We start from the raw sequence: 16,342 nt of genomic DNA on the forward strand, positions 1-16,342 counted from the left end.
AGATGTCTATGGGCTCCGGTAACCACTTAACACCAGGTGAGCTATGAGCTCGTCCACCCATTTAAGAAAAAAAAAAAACAATCTTATACTAAGCAACGCACGTGCATCCAATGACTTTCATACATAACATATAAAACAGGAGGAAATGAATAAATGAATTCATATTAAATAATTTTGGATCCCGTGGCCTATTTAGGCGACGCAGAAAAACAAGCCTGATCGAAAACGTATTCGGTGGACCACCTGCGCGCCTCTGAGTGCTATCGTCAAATTTATTATAACTTGGAAGAGTTTCAAAGTTATTTTTTCTAAATAAATCTACGTCGAAGAAACTTTAACAGGATTCGTGTATTTCCGAAAGAAAATTTAAAATGAATAAATACTTAACAAACATATTTTTTCGTTCCAAATATTTTTATACTAACTTAACTAGTTTCGCTTAGCTGAATTTGAGTTTTAGCTCTTTGACTAACAGTTGATATTCCCTATTTAAAGTCAGGAAAAAGTCGCCGGATTATCGATCACCCTACACACTCTATCAGTAGGTAAGTATGTGGATATTGAATTTCAATATAGGTTATATGCGGGAAATAATTTTGAAAAAAAAACACCTAGGTACTATATCCTATTTTACCAAAATAAGGCTTTGCTACGGAGCCCGAGCTGGCTGGCTGAATACATACAAGAATCTTACGAAAAACTGCAGAAAGTTTCAAGTGAATCGGATAAGCCGAATGGACCGATAGGACCTCTTGTGAGTTCGCGCGGGTAGGTACCACCGCCCTTGCCTATTTCTGCCGTGAAGCAGTAATGCGTTTCGGTTTGAAGGGTGGGACAGCCATTGTAAATATACTGAGATCTTAGAACTTATATCTCAAGGTGAGTGGCGCATTTACGTTGTAGATGTCCATGGGCTCCATTAACCACTTAACACCAGGCGGGCTGTGAGCTCCTCCACCCATCTAAGCAATAAAAAAAAAAGTGAACAAATCGATTATGTACAAACAAATATTCATTTTCAATTTAAACTCGAGCCATTCAAATACAAAGAACCCTTGTCTGTACATCCAGTTTTTATTTCACTGGCGTAAATAGCCATGAAGAATCTGCTTAACACGTTGATCGCGTTATGCGGTTTAAAAGTCCCATGCGTGATTGTTCCCTTGTGCGACAGTTATAACCGCGTTCTTTCGCTCACCACGGGAGGCGACTGTATCTGTGTGGACATATTCGAAATCTTACTTGATTGAGGTCTCATTTACACTGTAAAAAAGTCCAATCTTTCCTTGAAAAGACCTCATACGGATTTTTTGAGAGTCCCTCACAAATGTCCCGCAGTCAACATATTAAGGAACATAGTCCAATTTATGTTGGTTTTGTAACATAAAAATATATGATTTACAGTTGACAGGTACAATCTCACCAACCTTTTGACTTCTATAATTAAATAAAAGAAAATCTATGGATTAATACGAATGTTTTTTATTGTTATTATAGGCCAGCGGTCGGGGAACCGGGGCAAATTACCCCAAATGGGGTAAAATAAAATTTTGAGGGGTAAAAATGAAACTTTTGTGAATAAAAAGTATACATTGTAGTGAAACTTCTTTAGAATCGTTAAATTTTTAGTTATTGTTTTCTTTTTTAAATTATCATGGGGGCTATAATATGAAAGATGCTAAAAAGAGGCGATTTCATTTTTTTTTTTGTTCTTCGCCATGGGGTAATATCAACTTGCACAAAAATATTTTAGGGTAATAATTAAAAAAGTTCACCGACCGCTGTTATAGGCAGACGAAGCATACAATCTTTATTGTTAGTGGTCAACGTCGCTCTTGTAAGTTATAGTCAAGGACACAGGCTAGCCGCTGCCTGCTATATGAAGACTGGATATAACGCGCAATCTATCGCAAAAATGTATAGAATACGTGGTCAAGGTACGTTCTTCTTAAGCATATAATATTTAGTGCAGTGTGTATATGTAGATAACATATGTACATAACCGAGAAACTAAATTTATCTTTCGTAAATAAAGATACGATAAACAGTTACGATAAAATGTTTGTTTTAAATAAGACGTTTCCTGCGACGAACTGAATAACCACGAGCATCAATATTGATACGTATTGATACTGATTGTATTTCACAGCCAATACTAGTGTGATATTTTTTTGAATATTGAACCAACCCTTTTTTAATACGTTTTTATTAGCTTCAGGCGTATGTATTTTTGTAACGGAATCTTTGAACATGATTTTGACCCCTTCAAAACGTCGGATTAACGCGAAATTTGGTATACTTATTAAGGACCGATGGCAATTAAAATAAAAAAATAAAAAAATATTGAAATTCAACTAAACAATGAAAAATAAACAGTAGTTTAAAAAACTAAAAAAATACGCCATTATAGAAAATCCCACTAAAAAATAAATCTCAATATATTTGAAGTAAAAATTGTGTAAGAAAAAATAATTTTTTAATGGGATTTTCTATGCGTATTTTTTAGTTTTTTTAAACCATTATTTATTTTATAGATGGATCGAGTCTCGAGTCAATGACCAACGCTATTTTGGAGAAATCGACAAAGCGAATATCTACAGAACCATCAAATAGTCTTGTACGTTTGTTTTCCGGTATTTAACCCTTATTTAACTCTACAAATATCAAAGGAAAACATAACATATCGTGCATAAAATTAGCCACTTCGTGTAAATCAACTGAAGTATGACAAAAATAATTAGCTGACACGTGTTTTAAGGCCCCCTACTTAAAAGGGATTCCTTCCAATTTATTAAACTTACTATGTAATTGAAAACCGTAACACGAACAATGTGGGCAAAAAAAAAAAATTGGCCGGTGTAATTGTCACCAACTGGGCATTTCGATGTATCGTATGACATAAACAAAGGATTCGATTCGTATTTTGTATTTAGCACCTGGTGCCGAGGGGTAATTATAATACCAACCAGAGACTTGTAATAAATATCAAACCCACAAAATTATAATTTGCGTAATTAGTGGTGGTAGGACTTCTTGTGAGTCCGCACGGTTAGGCACCACCGCCCCGCCTATTTCTGCCGTGAAGCAGTAATGCGTTTCGGTTTGAAGGGTGGGGCAGCCGTTGTCAAGGTGGATGGCGACATTGTAGATCTCTATGGGCTCCGGTAACCACTTAACTCCAGATGTCATTCAAACCATTCAAAGTAGGTTACGTTTATTCTATGAAGAGCCATGACAGTCTCTTTGATATTTTAAATATCTACTTCATACAACTGATAAATACTTAAAGGTACAACTCACGCTTGACAATTTGTTTTTGTTAATCCTTTGATGACTATCGTATCGAGGGTTGAAAGGCTGATTGTTTTAAGCGACATTTTTGCAACTATACAAGAGAGCTATTTAAAGTTTAAAATTTCCGAAGGGACATTTTACTCCGCTTACAGATCATGAGGTAGAGTCTGCCGAGAATAAACGCGGCACGGTCGCGGGTTGATTTTATACGTGGGCGGAATGTCATGGATGACACCCAGGGTGACACCCAGGTGGCCCTTGACCTTCCTAGCCCAGGGAATGGGCTGGCCAAAGAGGGTGATCAGGGGCCAAATAGTACTGCTAGTCAAGAAATATATTTGGAACGATATTTTAAGCTTCGCTCTGTCAAAAATTAAACTTCCAAATTCACTTATACATATTTATTTGTCAATTAACAAGGTAACACATCTCCCAACCCCAAAGAAGTTTTTTTAGGCGGCGGACGTGTGGACGACCGAACATCCTACCCGTGTATTTAGAAGCTATTTATTTTTTTACCCATAGAAACGTGCGTGGATGAACTGGCTATATTACTCTATATACAAATATAAAAAATACAAAAGTTACTCTCTGCTTTTTAAGCTTTTAAAAACGCTCAAAAGCATGACATGACCTTATTCAAACGAGGCTTGTGGAGAGTATTAAACGGTAGGCAGCGGCTTGGCTCTGCCCCTGGCATTGCTGAAGTCCATGGGCGACGGTAACCACTCACCATCAGGTGGGCCGTATGCTCGTCTGCCTACAAGGGCAATAAAAAAATTTAAAAAAACTGAACTGATTTTGATGAAAACCGATATGGAAATTATTGAGAATCTGGACAAGAATGTAGGTTACTTTTGAACCAATAGTTGAGTAGGTATTAGTCTTCGCCAACGCAATATAGTCCAGGCTAGTGACACTGCGGGTAGACAGCTAGTAACATTGTAATTACAAGTCAGTTTGTTTGTTTGCTACGCTTTCATTCCTTAACCAATCATTGTGAAACTTTTCATACACAATATCAAGGTTATTGAAACTAGCGTTTCTTCACTAGTTTTCTCGAGGAAATAAAAAGGCGAGCGAAACCGCGGGCAAATAGTATATCTATAAAAAATATCACTAAGTTTCGACAAAGTGTTTCTGAATTTATCTGATTTATACGAAATTTACATTTTAGCCACGGCTTCTCATAAGGAAAGTGTTCCGGTAAAATTTTTGCTTTGAAAGCAAGTGTTCCTGATACCGAATAACTAACGTCAACCATATCAGGAGTACTACTGATACTGATTAATAAAAATACAGAGAATTTTATAGTACGATATGGTTCTTTTGAAGTTATACTTCTTTAGGTGCGTTATGAAAAATTGATGAGAGTGAAATTTTACGATGCGCGCGCACCGTGACGCAAAACTAACAGAAATGAAGTTGCCCACTAAATCGCTCATTACAATACGACCGACGTAACTTGGCGAGTCTGAATATAGCCGCAGGTGAACTTTCCGAACCGTACCGAGAATTACCGAATTTATACGATGTCAAGAAAAGGGATGTCCAATATGCGTGTTTGAGGATGTTGTTTAATCGATTTTTTTCCAAATTGATTAACATTTAAATAAAAAAAAGAAATAAATTTAAAAAAATAAAGCATAACTTTTTACGCGCGTACATAAGTACTCGCACCCTTTTTTTTTTGCGTTGTAATATATTATGAACGTATAATTTTCATTCAATTCATTTATCAGTTCACAAATAGTTAATATTTGTTTCATATTTCTATTAATGAATGTGTGGCATGCTGTAGCAATATGAGTAGGTAAGTCATTATCAATGACGAGTAATAATTTGTTGCAACTAATTACCACGATTACGTAATGACTAATAGCTTTAAATTTTCGTTAATGTTTTTTTTTTTTAATTTATTGGTTAGTCATACTGTCATTAGAATTAAAATATCAATCGATGAACAATTTCGTATTGCGAAATGTAACAATTAACTTTACACGACGCGTTTTTTTGAAATAGGTAGGCAGCGGCCTGGCTCTGCCCCTGGCATTGCTGAGGTCCATGGGCGACGGTAGCCACTCACCATCAGGTGGGCCGTATGCTCGTCTGCCTACAAGGGCAATAAACAAAAACCAATGGAACGTAATTTATTTATTTTGGCAATATAACCAAGAAGAAAGAAATAAAATGAATCTAAATCTTTTATATTATGTAAATATATTTTTATTAAAATGATCAATGTCAATCAAAATCATTAATCAAATCGACATATTCTCTTGAACGACGCAATTCACACCGACAAGATGAAAAAAAAAAAACAATACATATTTTTATTTTATTTAAAGACGGCATATACAAACGACGGCGTATACTCAACAATAAGTCGTATTTCTTGTCGCATAAGACATTTTATGTCATAACCAGATCGTGCCCCGTAACAGACTTGTCCGTAGAACAATAGACTGCGAAGTTTGCGTTCAATACCGACCGCGTCTGTTGAACAAAGCGGAATGTCAGTGATGCGACTGTTTTGGTTAGAGAATATTACGATACAACCATAGTGAAAGTGATAGTTTTTTAGTCCGGTAACCGTCCTCGTCGAAGCCGTCTCTTGCGACGAGAGGCTCGACGAGCGAACTAACCCATAGACACAGCCCACTGAGTTTCTCGCCGGATCTTCTCAGTGGGTCGCGTTTCCGATCCGGTGGTAGATTCTGCGAAGCACTGCTCTTGCTAGGGTCAGTGTTAGCAACTCTCCGGTTGAGCCCCGCGAGCTCACCTACAAACGTTAGGGCGAAGCTGAAATAGCCTCTCAAGGCTATCAACATAGGTACGAAAGAAAAAGAAGAAAAAAAAAGATAGTTTTATTAATTAACGATACCTTAACGATAACTTACAGGAAAAATCTGTCGCGTATCATTTCCCAATTCAATATAAATTAATCTCAAGCAATCAATCAAATGTAATCAAATCTTAGTTCTATAATTTTTATTTTTTATTTTTATTGTTAATGCACTGTCGATTGTACCTATAATTGAGGTGACATCTGCCATGCCAACTTTTGTTAATTGTTCAATGTTTTGTATCGATGATCACTTTGTTGGTGCAACCTAATAAATAAATAAATAAATACCTAATTTGCAGGGTAAACTGCAATTTGCAAAATTGTACTATCTTCTTTTTTTTTGTCAAAAATTTAGTAAAGTTTTACTATCAAAAGAATTTTGATGTGACACAAGAACTCGAATCATAAAATTAGACCGTGTCCTGCATTTCAGCCTTTTTTTTTTTTTTTTTTTTTTTTCCACAGGAGAAAATCACCGGATCCCCACCCGCACAGCAGGTGGGGTATGTGGGAGTCGAACCTCACTAAAAACTCCTGCCGCTCACAGCCGGCGCCCTACCCCGGACCGGGTGGGAACCCAGTCGGAGCTATTGAGACGGCGGGACAGGGTTTACGCAGTGCACATTACATCCATCCCGCCGTCCCCCAGACGCCGGACCCCCTTCCGGACCCGTTCCCTCGGTCGACGGGCCAAGAGCCCGATTGATAGCGCCGCGCTACACCTTCCCCCGGAGCGGTCGGGGGAACGCGACCTACCACGCCGCCCCACGCCTAGGTTGCTCCCCGCACAAAGCGGGTGGAGCTCGAAGCCCTTAGGGGGCCGGGTCACGGACGGGACCCCGGTCCCGACCCCCTGCTCGGCGGCGGCGGGTTTCTGCGTAGTGAGGAGAGCTTTGCCTCACTCGCCCCGCCGCCTCCTTCTGCGAGATGGTGCACTCGCAGAAGTCGAGCATAGCCTTCCAAGACTCGTCGCCGCCAAGCATCGACGCCACGACGCCAGGCAGCGACAAGTCTGGTCCTATCTTTGCGACAAGGACACGGCGCTGCACCTCCCATGCGGGGCAGACAGCGAGCGTATGCTCCGCCGTGTCCAGGTCGTGTCCACAATGGTGGCACCTCGTCGTCGGCTCAGCTCCTATCCGGTGCAGGTACTTTCCGAAGCATCCGTGCCCAGTCAGCACCTGCACCAGACGGAAGGTGAGGCGTCCTCGGCCACGATTCACCCAGTCATAAAAGACTGGGTAAACCGCCTCGACGGTCCGTAGACCCCACGTGGGGTTGGCCAACCGCCTCGACCACGATTCGAGCACGGACCGCCGAGAATGGGCCTTCCGCGCCCGCAGCTCACTTTTGGAGGGACGCGCCACGCCCAGAGCACGAAGCTCACTGCGCCACCGATAGTCGGTAGCGAGCGACTCCGCCTCCAGCTCCCATGGCGGCGTCCCCGCCAACACACACGCCGCCTCGAATGAGACGGTGCGATATCCACGGATGACCCTGATAGCAACGGTGCGCTGCGGCCGGCGCAGGAACCGAGCCATAGTAGCCCGATTGCGCGGCTCAGCCCATACAGGCGTACCGTACAGGGCCATCGATCGCACCACCCCAGCGTAGAGGCGGCGTACAACCTGATCCGGCCCCCCGATATTTGGGAGCAGTCGGTTCAAAGAACCGGCCGTCCTCATTAACCGGGGGACCAGCTCCGCAAAGTGAGCACGAAAAGCCCACCGGCCGTCCAACACGAGGCCGAGGTACCTTAACTGCACCCCAACCCCTATCCGGACGCCCCCAACCACGATGTGGGCGTCGACAGGTGGCGCTCTCCGCGGCCCGTGAAACCACAAGGCCTCGGATTTACTGAGCGCCACGTCGAGGCCCAGTCTCTTTATCCTCCCGACGACGAGGGCCACTCCCGCTGTGGCGAGACGGGCAGACTCTCTATAATCATCCCCCCGGGCCACGACCAAAGTGTCGTCCGCGTAACAAATAACACGGAGGCCCGGGAGGAGGGCACCCCTCAGCACCCAGTCGTACCCGATGTTCCACAAGAGGGGTCCGAGAACCGACCCCTGTGGAACACCACGCACGACCGGAAAACGGTGAAGGGTCCCACCGTACCCGGTACATTCGACCGACCTGGCCTCCAAATAGGAGCCAACCAGCCGGCGGAGGTAGAGGGGCACTCCATGCCTCTCCAGTGCCCCCCCTATCACAGACCAGGGCAGGGTGTTAAATGCGTTGGCGATGTCAAGAGACACCGCCAGCGCCACCCCACCCCGTGAGACAGCCTCGTCCGAGAGGGCCCGCACGCGAAGTATCGCATCCACGGTCGAAAGGCCCTCCCGGAAGCCGAACTGCTCCGCCGACAGGTCAGGTCCAACCCCGACCAGGTGCTGAACGATGCGGGCAGCCAGAATACGCTCCAGCAATTTTCCCGCCTCGTCCAGCAGTACGATAGGACGATACCCGGCGGCTGTATCCACCGGGCGCCCCTCCTTTCTTAACAACACAAGTCTGCCCGTCCGCCAGAGCAACGGAAACCGTCCCGACTCCAGGCAACCATTAAATAGCTCCAGGAGCCGGTCCCCCAGGGCATCGAGGGCCAAGGCCAGCACCCGGCCATGGACTCCGTCCGGGCCGGGGGCCGTGTCCTTTGCAGTCATCCTGACAACGGCCACACGGAGCTCTGCCCCAGTGATACGGGGTGCATTTCAGCCTAGCAAAACTCCGTCTCTTCCCTTAAGTGTCGTAAAAGTCAAGAAAGGGATTCACCGGTAGTTCCCGGAGAACAGTTTTCTTTGGCATAATATTTCTTAGGTTTAGCGAGTCTCATACATTGAACGCTAGTACATAAAACTCTATATATCGGAAATCGTATTATGAAAACATCACCCTGTACATACCGACTGACTTACGAGCTCCATAATCCGCTAGCACTCCACAATAAAACACCTACATATCAACTAAAGTTACTCGGTACGAAAACCCCACATTAAAACTTGCCTTACACACATACATGAACAACCAAAATTCCTTAATACTATGCAAGGAAGTTAGACAAAGCAGGAAGCCGCCATATTGTTGAGAAGTTTGCTGATTTCCTCTCACGGAGCTGCAGCCTCCGAGCTTCTACGGAAACGGATATAAATCCGCTGACAAACCCGACAGCCTGTTATTAATTAGGGTATCGCCATTACCGTTACAATTGTGCTATAACTTTTGAAAAGTATGCTAATTTCGTACGTGTTTTCCGAGTGTAATGTAAAAGAGAACAGTTAGCCGAAGCCTTTTGCTGGAGCCCTGTTTCGGGCTTTAGGTTAAAAATATAAATTTTTTTTATATTGCTTAGATGGGTAGACGAGCTCACAGCCCACCTGGTTTTAAGTGGTTACTGGATCCCATAGACATCTACAACTTAAATGCGCCACCCACCTTGAGATATAAGTTCTAAGATCTCAAGTATAGTTACAACGGCTGCCCCACCCTTCAAACCGAAACGCATTGCTGCTTCACGGCAGAAATAGGCAAGGTGGTGGTACCTACCCGTGTGGACTCACAAGAGGTCCTACCACCACCAGTAAAAAGGGAGAATTGATCTGATGATGCTTTTACCAACTGAACGGTCGATTCATTCGTTTGCAGTATTAAAGTTTTAATACCTTGCCTTTTTGTCTCTTTTCTCTTTTTTCTATCGTCTTGTTCAGTCTAAAAAAGTCACAATGTCAAGTCTCCGTGTTAGTCTATATCTTCTAGTCTTTGTAAGTCATACGTATATCCTGACAAAGAGGTTTCACGCCACAACACTGATCTGTCAACTCAGAAACTGCCCCCCATAACTAAAACAGACGTTATAACGTGATTACCATCTACTTAGAGAATTGAGACAGAAATCTGAATCGTATTGCATTATATACAACTATATGACGGCTGTACCCATTTAAAACCTGAAAGCAGATCACTAAACTTCGTGGAAGAATCAAACGCATAATAATTTTGCACCATTTTAAGCGGCATGTTTTACCGTCATCTATACTAATATTATAAAGAGGAAAGATTTGTTTGTTTGTTTGTTTCGAATAGGCTCCGAAACTACTGGACCGATTTGAAAAATTCTTTTTCCATTAGAAGCCGACATTGTCCCTGATGAACATAGGCTACTTTTTTAATTTTTTTTTTTTGGTTTCATGTGTGTTTTAATGTTTCCGAAGCGAAGCGAAGGCGGGTCGCTAGTCGTAAATATAGTGAATACGTGTGGGCTTCGTAATTGTACAAATATTTTTTTACGAATTTCACACAAGTTAAAAACAGTGCTGTGCTACGCAAATCTCATTCAATTTCTGATGGTAGAGCATCTAATGAGCCCGCACGGGTAGGTACCGCCACCCCGCCTATTTCTGCCGTGAGGCAGTAATGCGTTTCTGTTCGAAGCTGTTGGACTATAGCTATAACTGTGTTAAGGTGGGTGGCGGCATATAAGTTACTGACGTCTGTGGGCTCCGGCAACCACTTACTTAACACTAGGCCCCTGAGCTGATCTCGTCCACCCATCTAAGTATTAAGAAAAAAAACACGAAAAAAAAACAAATTTAATAAACTATGGTGCTCTAAGTACAACTTTATTAAAATTCTCGGCGGTCCACTCCCGCGGGTTACATAATCCATTTGAAAACCCCCAAGTTTCAAACATTACTTTTTTTTTGAGTTCATCGTAAAGTTCGGACAGAACGTGACAATTTTATAGATTGATAAAGACAACGTTATCAAAGGAAGATGTAGTACGTGGTATTATTAAACTGTCATTCAAGAAACTAAGATAGCAGTTTCGAATAATAATAATAATAATAAAATGTTTTTTTTTTGTTGCTTAAATGAGTCGACGAGCTCACAGCCCACCTGGTGTTAAGTGGTTACTGGAGCCCATAGACATCTACGACGTAAATGCGCCACCCACCTTGAGATATAAGTTCTAAGGTCTCAAGTATAGTTACAACGGCCGCCCCGCCCTTCAAGCCGAAACGCATTACTACTTCACGGCAGAAATGGCAGGGTGGTGGTACCTACCCGCGCGGACTCACAAGAAGTCCCACCACCAGTAAAAAGATAGATATAGAGAGCTATTCAAATAATTGTTTCTACGTTGGTTTAATGCTTTATGAATATGACGATATGAACGGGATGTTACACAGAAATAGATAGATGGGGCGTCGAATTTAACAATTGACTGTTTACGTAACGCTCCGTAGTTCCAATATCCTTTGCAGAGGCTAGTTTTTTGTTTGGAGTAAACGGACGGACAGTAGTGGTCATGGCGCATTCGGTATTTCGATCTGAGCCAACTATGTAGTCAATCTAAGGTACGCACTACAAAAACAATTTGTTTTAGCGCTCTCTCAACTACATAAATATCTATAAAACGTAATCTGTAAATATAATTTTCGCTGACTTCAAGACATTCAATTTATATTCAAAACGTATACACGTATCAAGGAATAATATGATAATTTGACCTAATATCTTGATCTGTATGAGTTCGTCGAGCGAACTAACCCATAGACACTGAGTTTCTCGCCGGATCTTCTCAGTGGGTCGCGATTTCGATCCGGTGGTAGATTCTGCGATTTTTTACTGGTGGTTTTGACCTCTTATGAGTCTGCACGGGTAGGTACCACCATCCCGTCTTTTTCTGACGTGAAGCAGTAATGCGTTTCGGTTTGAAGGGTGGGGTGGCCGTTGTAACTATATTGAGACCTTAAAACTTATACCTCAGGGTGGGTGACTCATTTGCGTTGTAGATGTCTAAGGGCTCCAGTAACCACTTAACACCACGTGGGCTATAAGCTCGCTTTTATTCGGCTTGCTATAGGTAGTAGCTTGTTTTTATTAACGACCATTATATAAACAGCAAACAAAACGAAACGCATAGCTGTTTCTATTAACGTAATCTCATTTATTAATATAACTTTACAATTAATTTTAAATGGACAAACACAGAAGTTAACCTAACACAAGCCGAACTATTCGGGACTTTGCTACTACACACAATAAATCTCAGAGAGCCACACCAATCTCAACTCTCTACAGTTTAATTAGACCGTTCCGGGTTCCAACTGCAATGCCGAAACACCTGAAATTTATTCATTGACGATTCTCAGTCAATACATTACCAGGGCGGGTTCGAGGTTAGCTTATATCATGACGGTTCCGTAGTATTTCGTAGATACGTTTGAACTGATTAAAATCAACGTGGGAACTTATTCGGGTTGACGAACATTTTGACGATGATCAAATCGATTTTCAACCTAATTTTCAAAAGTATTACGTTTAATAATTGTTAATAGATATGCTTTAACAAAAACCGAGTTCAAATAGAAAAAAAAAAGATATTCCAAAACAAATTAATATACACTAAAAATAATAATCATCGAAATCGGTTGGCGTGATATTGAGTTATTCATCTATTTGTCGCGCACGTACTTAATGCAAATTTAAGACTAATATCGTTTTCTCATGGATACCATTATCAGAACTGGACTAAATTGAAATGGAACCACACGGGAAGCGTCAGCTTTCTAATAAAAAAAGAATCATCAAAATCGATTCATCCAGTCAAAAGTGATGAAGTGATGAAAGTGATGAACAAACATAAAAAAACATACAGTCGAATTGACAACCTCCTCCTTTTTTGAAGTCGGTTAAAAACGAACTTGAAAGAGGTGGATTAAAAAGCAAAGCAGAAAAGCAACAGAAATAGTCACCTTTAATAACCCCATAATAATCGTGAGGATTCCTCTAAAGATATTATTATACGACTTATAGCCAATTGTTTTTATTGTTTAATCTCCAATTTTTTATTGTCATTATATTTCCAACGTTTGGAATTTTACAGTTTTTACGGTCAAGGACGAATGACAATAAAAAACGTGAGATGTAGATATTAGTTTTAATTTTGTGTACATCTCGGGAAACCCGAAAAAATGCTATGTTGCCTGATTCGATGGTTTGGGGTTTAAGAGTTACGCACAGACACAGCCCACTGAGTTTCTCGCCGGATCTTCTCAGTGGGTCGCGTTTCCGATCCGGTGGTAGATTCTGCGAAGCACTGCTCTTGCTAGGGCCAGTGTTGGCAACACCTCCGGTTTGCGCCCCGAGAGCTCACCTATACGCTAGGGTAACACTGATATAGCTTCTCAAGGCTATCAGCATAGGTAGGAAAAAAAGGGTTATTTTTTATTCTATTGCCTTTGTAGACATACGGCCCACGTGATGGTTTGTCGTAGAAGAGACACCGCATGATTAACGAGCCAAAACCGTGATGACGAATTATAGAATGCACCGCTTATAAAATGAAGTTCACAATATTACATCACTAAAATAGTTTACATTATATCTACGTAGAACAATAGTAAATGTAAAATACCATTATCGGCGAAGTAATTTAAAAACAATCTAACATAAACATCACAGAACGCACCGGTGAATGTTGCAATGCGGAGATCAATGCACGATCGTACAATTTTCCTTTCATCACTGCGATTTATTGGAAGAACAATACATATTAGAAGCCATTATACATGTTACATACAATTACAATAAAACATTATTATACATATGAGTATAATAATGTTTTATTATAATATAATTTTAGTATAAGGCACAGAGGCAGAAATCCAATGCGCTGGTCGGACCAAATACGCTCCACTCTCAATACCTCAGTCCACGTTGCTATCCACACAGCCGAGGACAGGCAGGAATGGCGCAAGATGATGCAGGAGAAAGTGATTAGAGGAGGCCACGACCCTCAGCACTGAGGATTATCGACGCAAGGAGGAGGAGGACACGCGCGGTTTCAATATAAGAGGTTATTCTGAATATTTATCCTGAATTGGAAGGAGCGTCGAATTTTACGTAATGATTAGGGTCCTTTGATTATTTAGGCTCTATTTGAAATGACTAGCAGTCCGTACTGACGTGATGTACCCGATCTTGACTTTATCTAGCTTTTCCCGGGACAAAGCCGTTTCATTTTCTCGCAATTGACTGCATTTTGTAGGGGTCTGTAATCTGTGTACATTTTCTTCTAACTAACTTTAGGGCTCATAATATATTAAAACTTATAAACCTTTTTTTCTTGAGAATATCTCGTAACAGTCATTCTCTTAATATTGTCGGAGAATCTTCAGGTATTTGGGAACATCGAAGGCTTGACTACATATTTTCTTTGTCCTGGGATAGATTTCCATCCTGGGAAATGTTTTTGTTAGATAGGTCATCGCCAACAGAAATGAAAATTGCAATTATAATTTTTTTATAGTATCCGATTATTTTTTTGCTACCTATGCTGATAGCTTTGAGAGGCTATTTCAGCTTCTTCTTGACGTGTAGGTGAGCTCAAGGGACTCTAACCGGAGTGTCGCTAACACTGGCCTTAGCAAGAACAGTGCTTTGCAGAAAATCCGATACTGCAAAGGGTTCGATATTAATTCGAAATCAGGTACCTTTGTTAAAAATACTAGGTATTTTGGATCTGAGTTTACTTATATCACGTATTTTTATTTGACCTATATTTATATTTCTACACGGGAGAAAATCTCTATTAGAACCTTTTCAAGTGAAATGTTTTTCTAAGATATAGATAACAGAAGTGCATTAAATATTTTTTTAGTTAACCGAACAATTATAAAATATACTATCTATATTATCAAATATTATAAATCAAACTTCTGTGTAGTTAGTTTCCCGAGGTTCCCTTTTTAATACACAAAGTTAGTTTATCGGCATTTTATTGCAATATTTACTTGTGTTCTTTTGTAAAAATGTTCAATAGTTAACAGACCATAACTATTCTAGACCAGTGAACTCATAGTGAACTCTCATTATGAATGTTACGGTAATAAATACCACTAGTACTTTGAATAATATTTTAAATAAGCGTAAAACTACAGGTAAAGATTCATAATTGTTGTACTTACGGATTTTTTTCGTTGAAAATAAAATCACTAAAACGTGTAGAAGACAGTCCCATTTTAACTCCATTTTTAATTGTTTTTAAATGTAGTTCACTGAACACAACAAGCAATGTTTGTTTTTAATCATAAAACCGAATATCACATTTTATTGATACAATAAAATATTAAAACACATACTTTTTATCAATAGGCTGTTAACAAAAATACTAATAACTTATAAACATTATTTACATAATTTTATTAAAAATCGCATAGACATTTGCAAAACAAATTTTAAACTTTGGAATACGTTTTTGGCGCGAAACGTCTTCTCAAACGTTCGTTACACTCGCGAGTATAGTTCGATAGTAACGTAAAGGCACGAACACACCGTTGGTGATCGACCCCACCGGAACCACACTCTGTAAGCGCTCGACTGCCGAGTCCGTGTGCACTGCACCGCAACAAACCTCCTACTAACACGACCTTCCATATAAATTTGATCTTTAATACTCAACGATATGGTTTATAATACAAGAACTTATTCAGTAATCTAATGATACTGTCTAGTTTTGTAGAGCGTGCTCGCGTATTAGTTCTATTGAAGGTATCGTACGGAAGCCGTTTATAAAACAATGAATAGGAAGATTAGTAGGATAAGTTTATTAGAAAGTCATGATTTCTCATTATGCATCCAAAGGTTCAAAAGGCTTATAGAGTGTACTTAACGGTAGGCAGCTGCTTGGCTGTTGCCCTGGCATTGCTGACGTCCATGGGCGACGGTAACCACTCACCATCATACAAGGGCAATAAAAAAAGGTAATAATACCATACTGCTCTACCTATTTTGTATTTGAAGGACTGCTTGGACGAACCGCCCGACGCTACGAGGCTTTTTTTTTTTTTTTTGGTCAGGAGGAAATCTCCGGACTTCCGCCCTCCACTGGGGACGGCGGGCGGAGCATGTCGGAGTCGAACCGACTAAAACCTCCTGTCGCTCAACAACCAACGTCCAAACCTCACATGAGACAGAACTCATGAAAAGGCAAAGGGAGGAAAGTGAAGTGTTTAGTGCGGAGCACATCTCTCCCATCACCCTCCCCCGACGCTACGAGGCTTGGGATATTTTATACGATATTTTAATGGGGTTACTACCCTCGTATAGCTTATTATTCTAATATCAATCAATCTTCATTTTTTAATCGTTTTTTTTGCTTAGATTGGTGGGCGAGCTCACAGTCCACCTAGTGTTAAG

General features: G+C 40.9%; 1 protein-coding gene across 3 annotated transcripts in view; it reads right to left on the reverse strand.

The window, feature by feature from the left end:
- Positions 1–15,536, reverse strand: part of LOC101736889 (hemicentin-1) — a 104,768-nt gene extending 89,232 nt beyond the window's left edge. For all 3 annotated transcript variants that reach the window (XM_062669821.1, XM_062669820.1, XM_038012258.2), the window contains exon 1: positions 15,112–15,536. In XM_062669821.1, coding sequence (XP_062525805.1) covers positions 15,112–15,175 — 64 coding nt within the window. In that variant the 5' untranslated portion in view covers positions 15,176–15,536. The remainder of the gene's footprint in view (positions 1–15,111) is intronic.
- Between the last annotated feature and the right edge of the window lie 806 nt (positions 15,537–16,342).

This window comes from Bombyx mori, chromosome 8, assembly GCF_030269925.1.
Source record: "Bombyx mori chromosome 8, ASM3026992v2".
Classification (NCBI taxonomy): domain Eukaryota; kingdom Metazoa; phylum Arthropoda; class Insecta; order Lepidoptera; family Bombycidae; genus Bombyx; species Bombyx mori.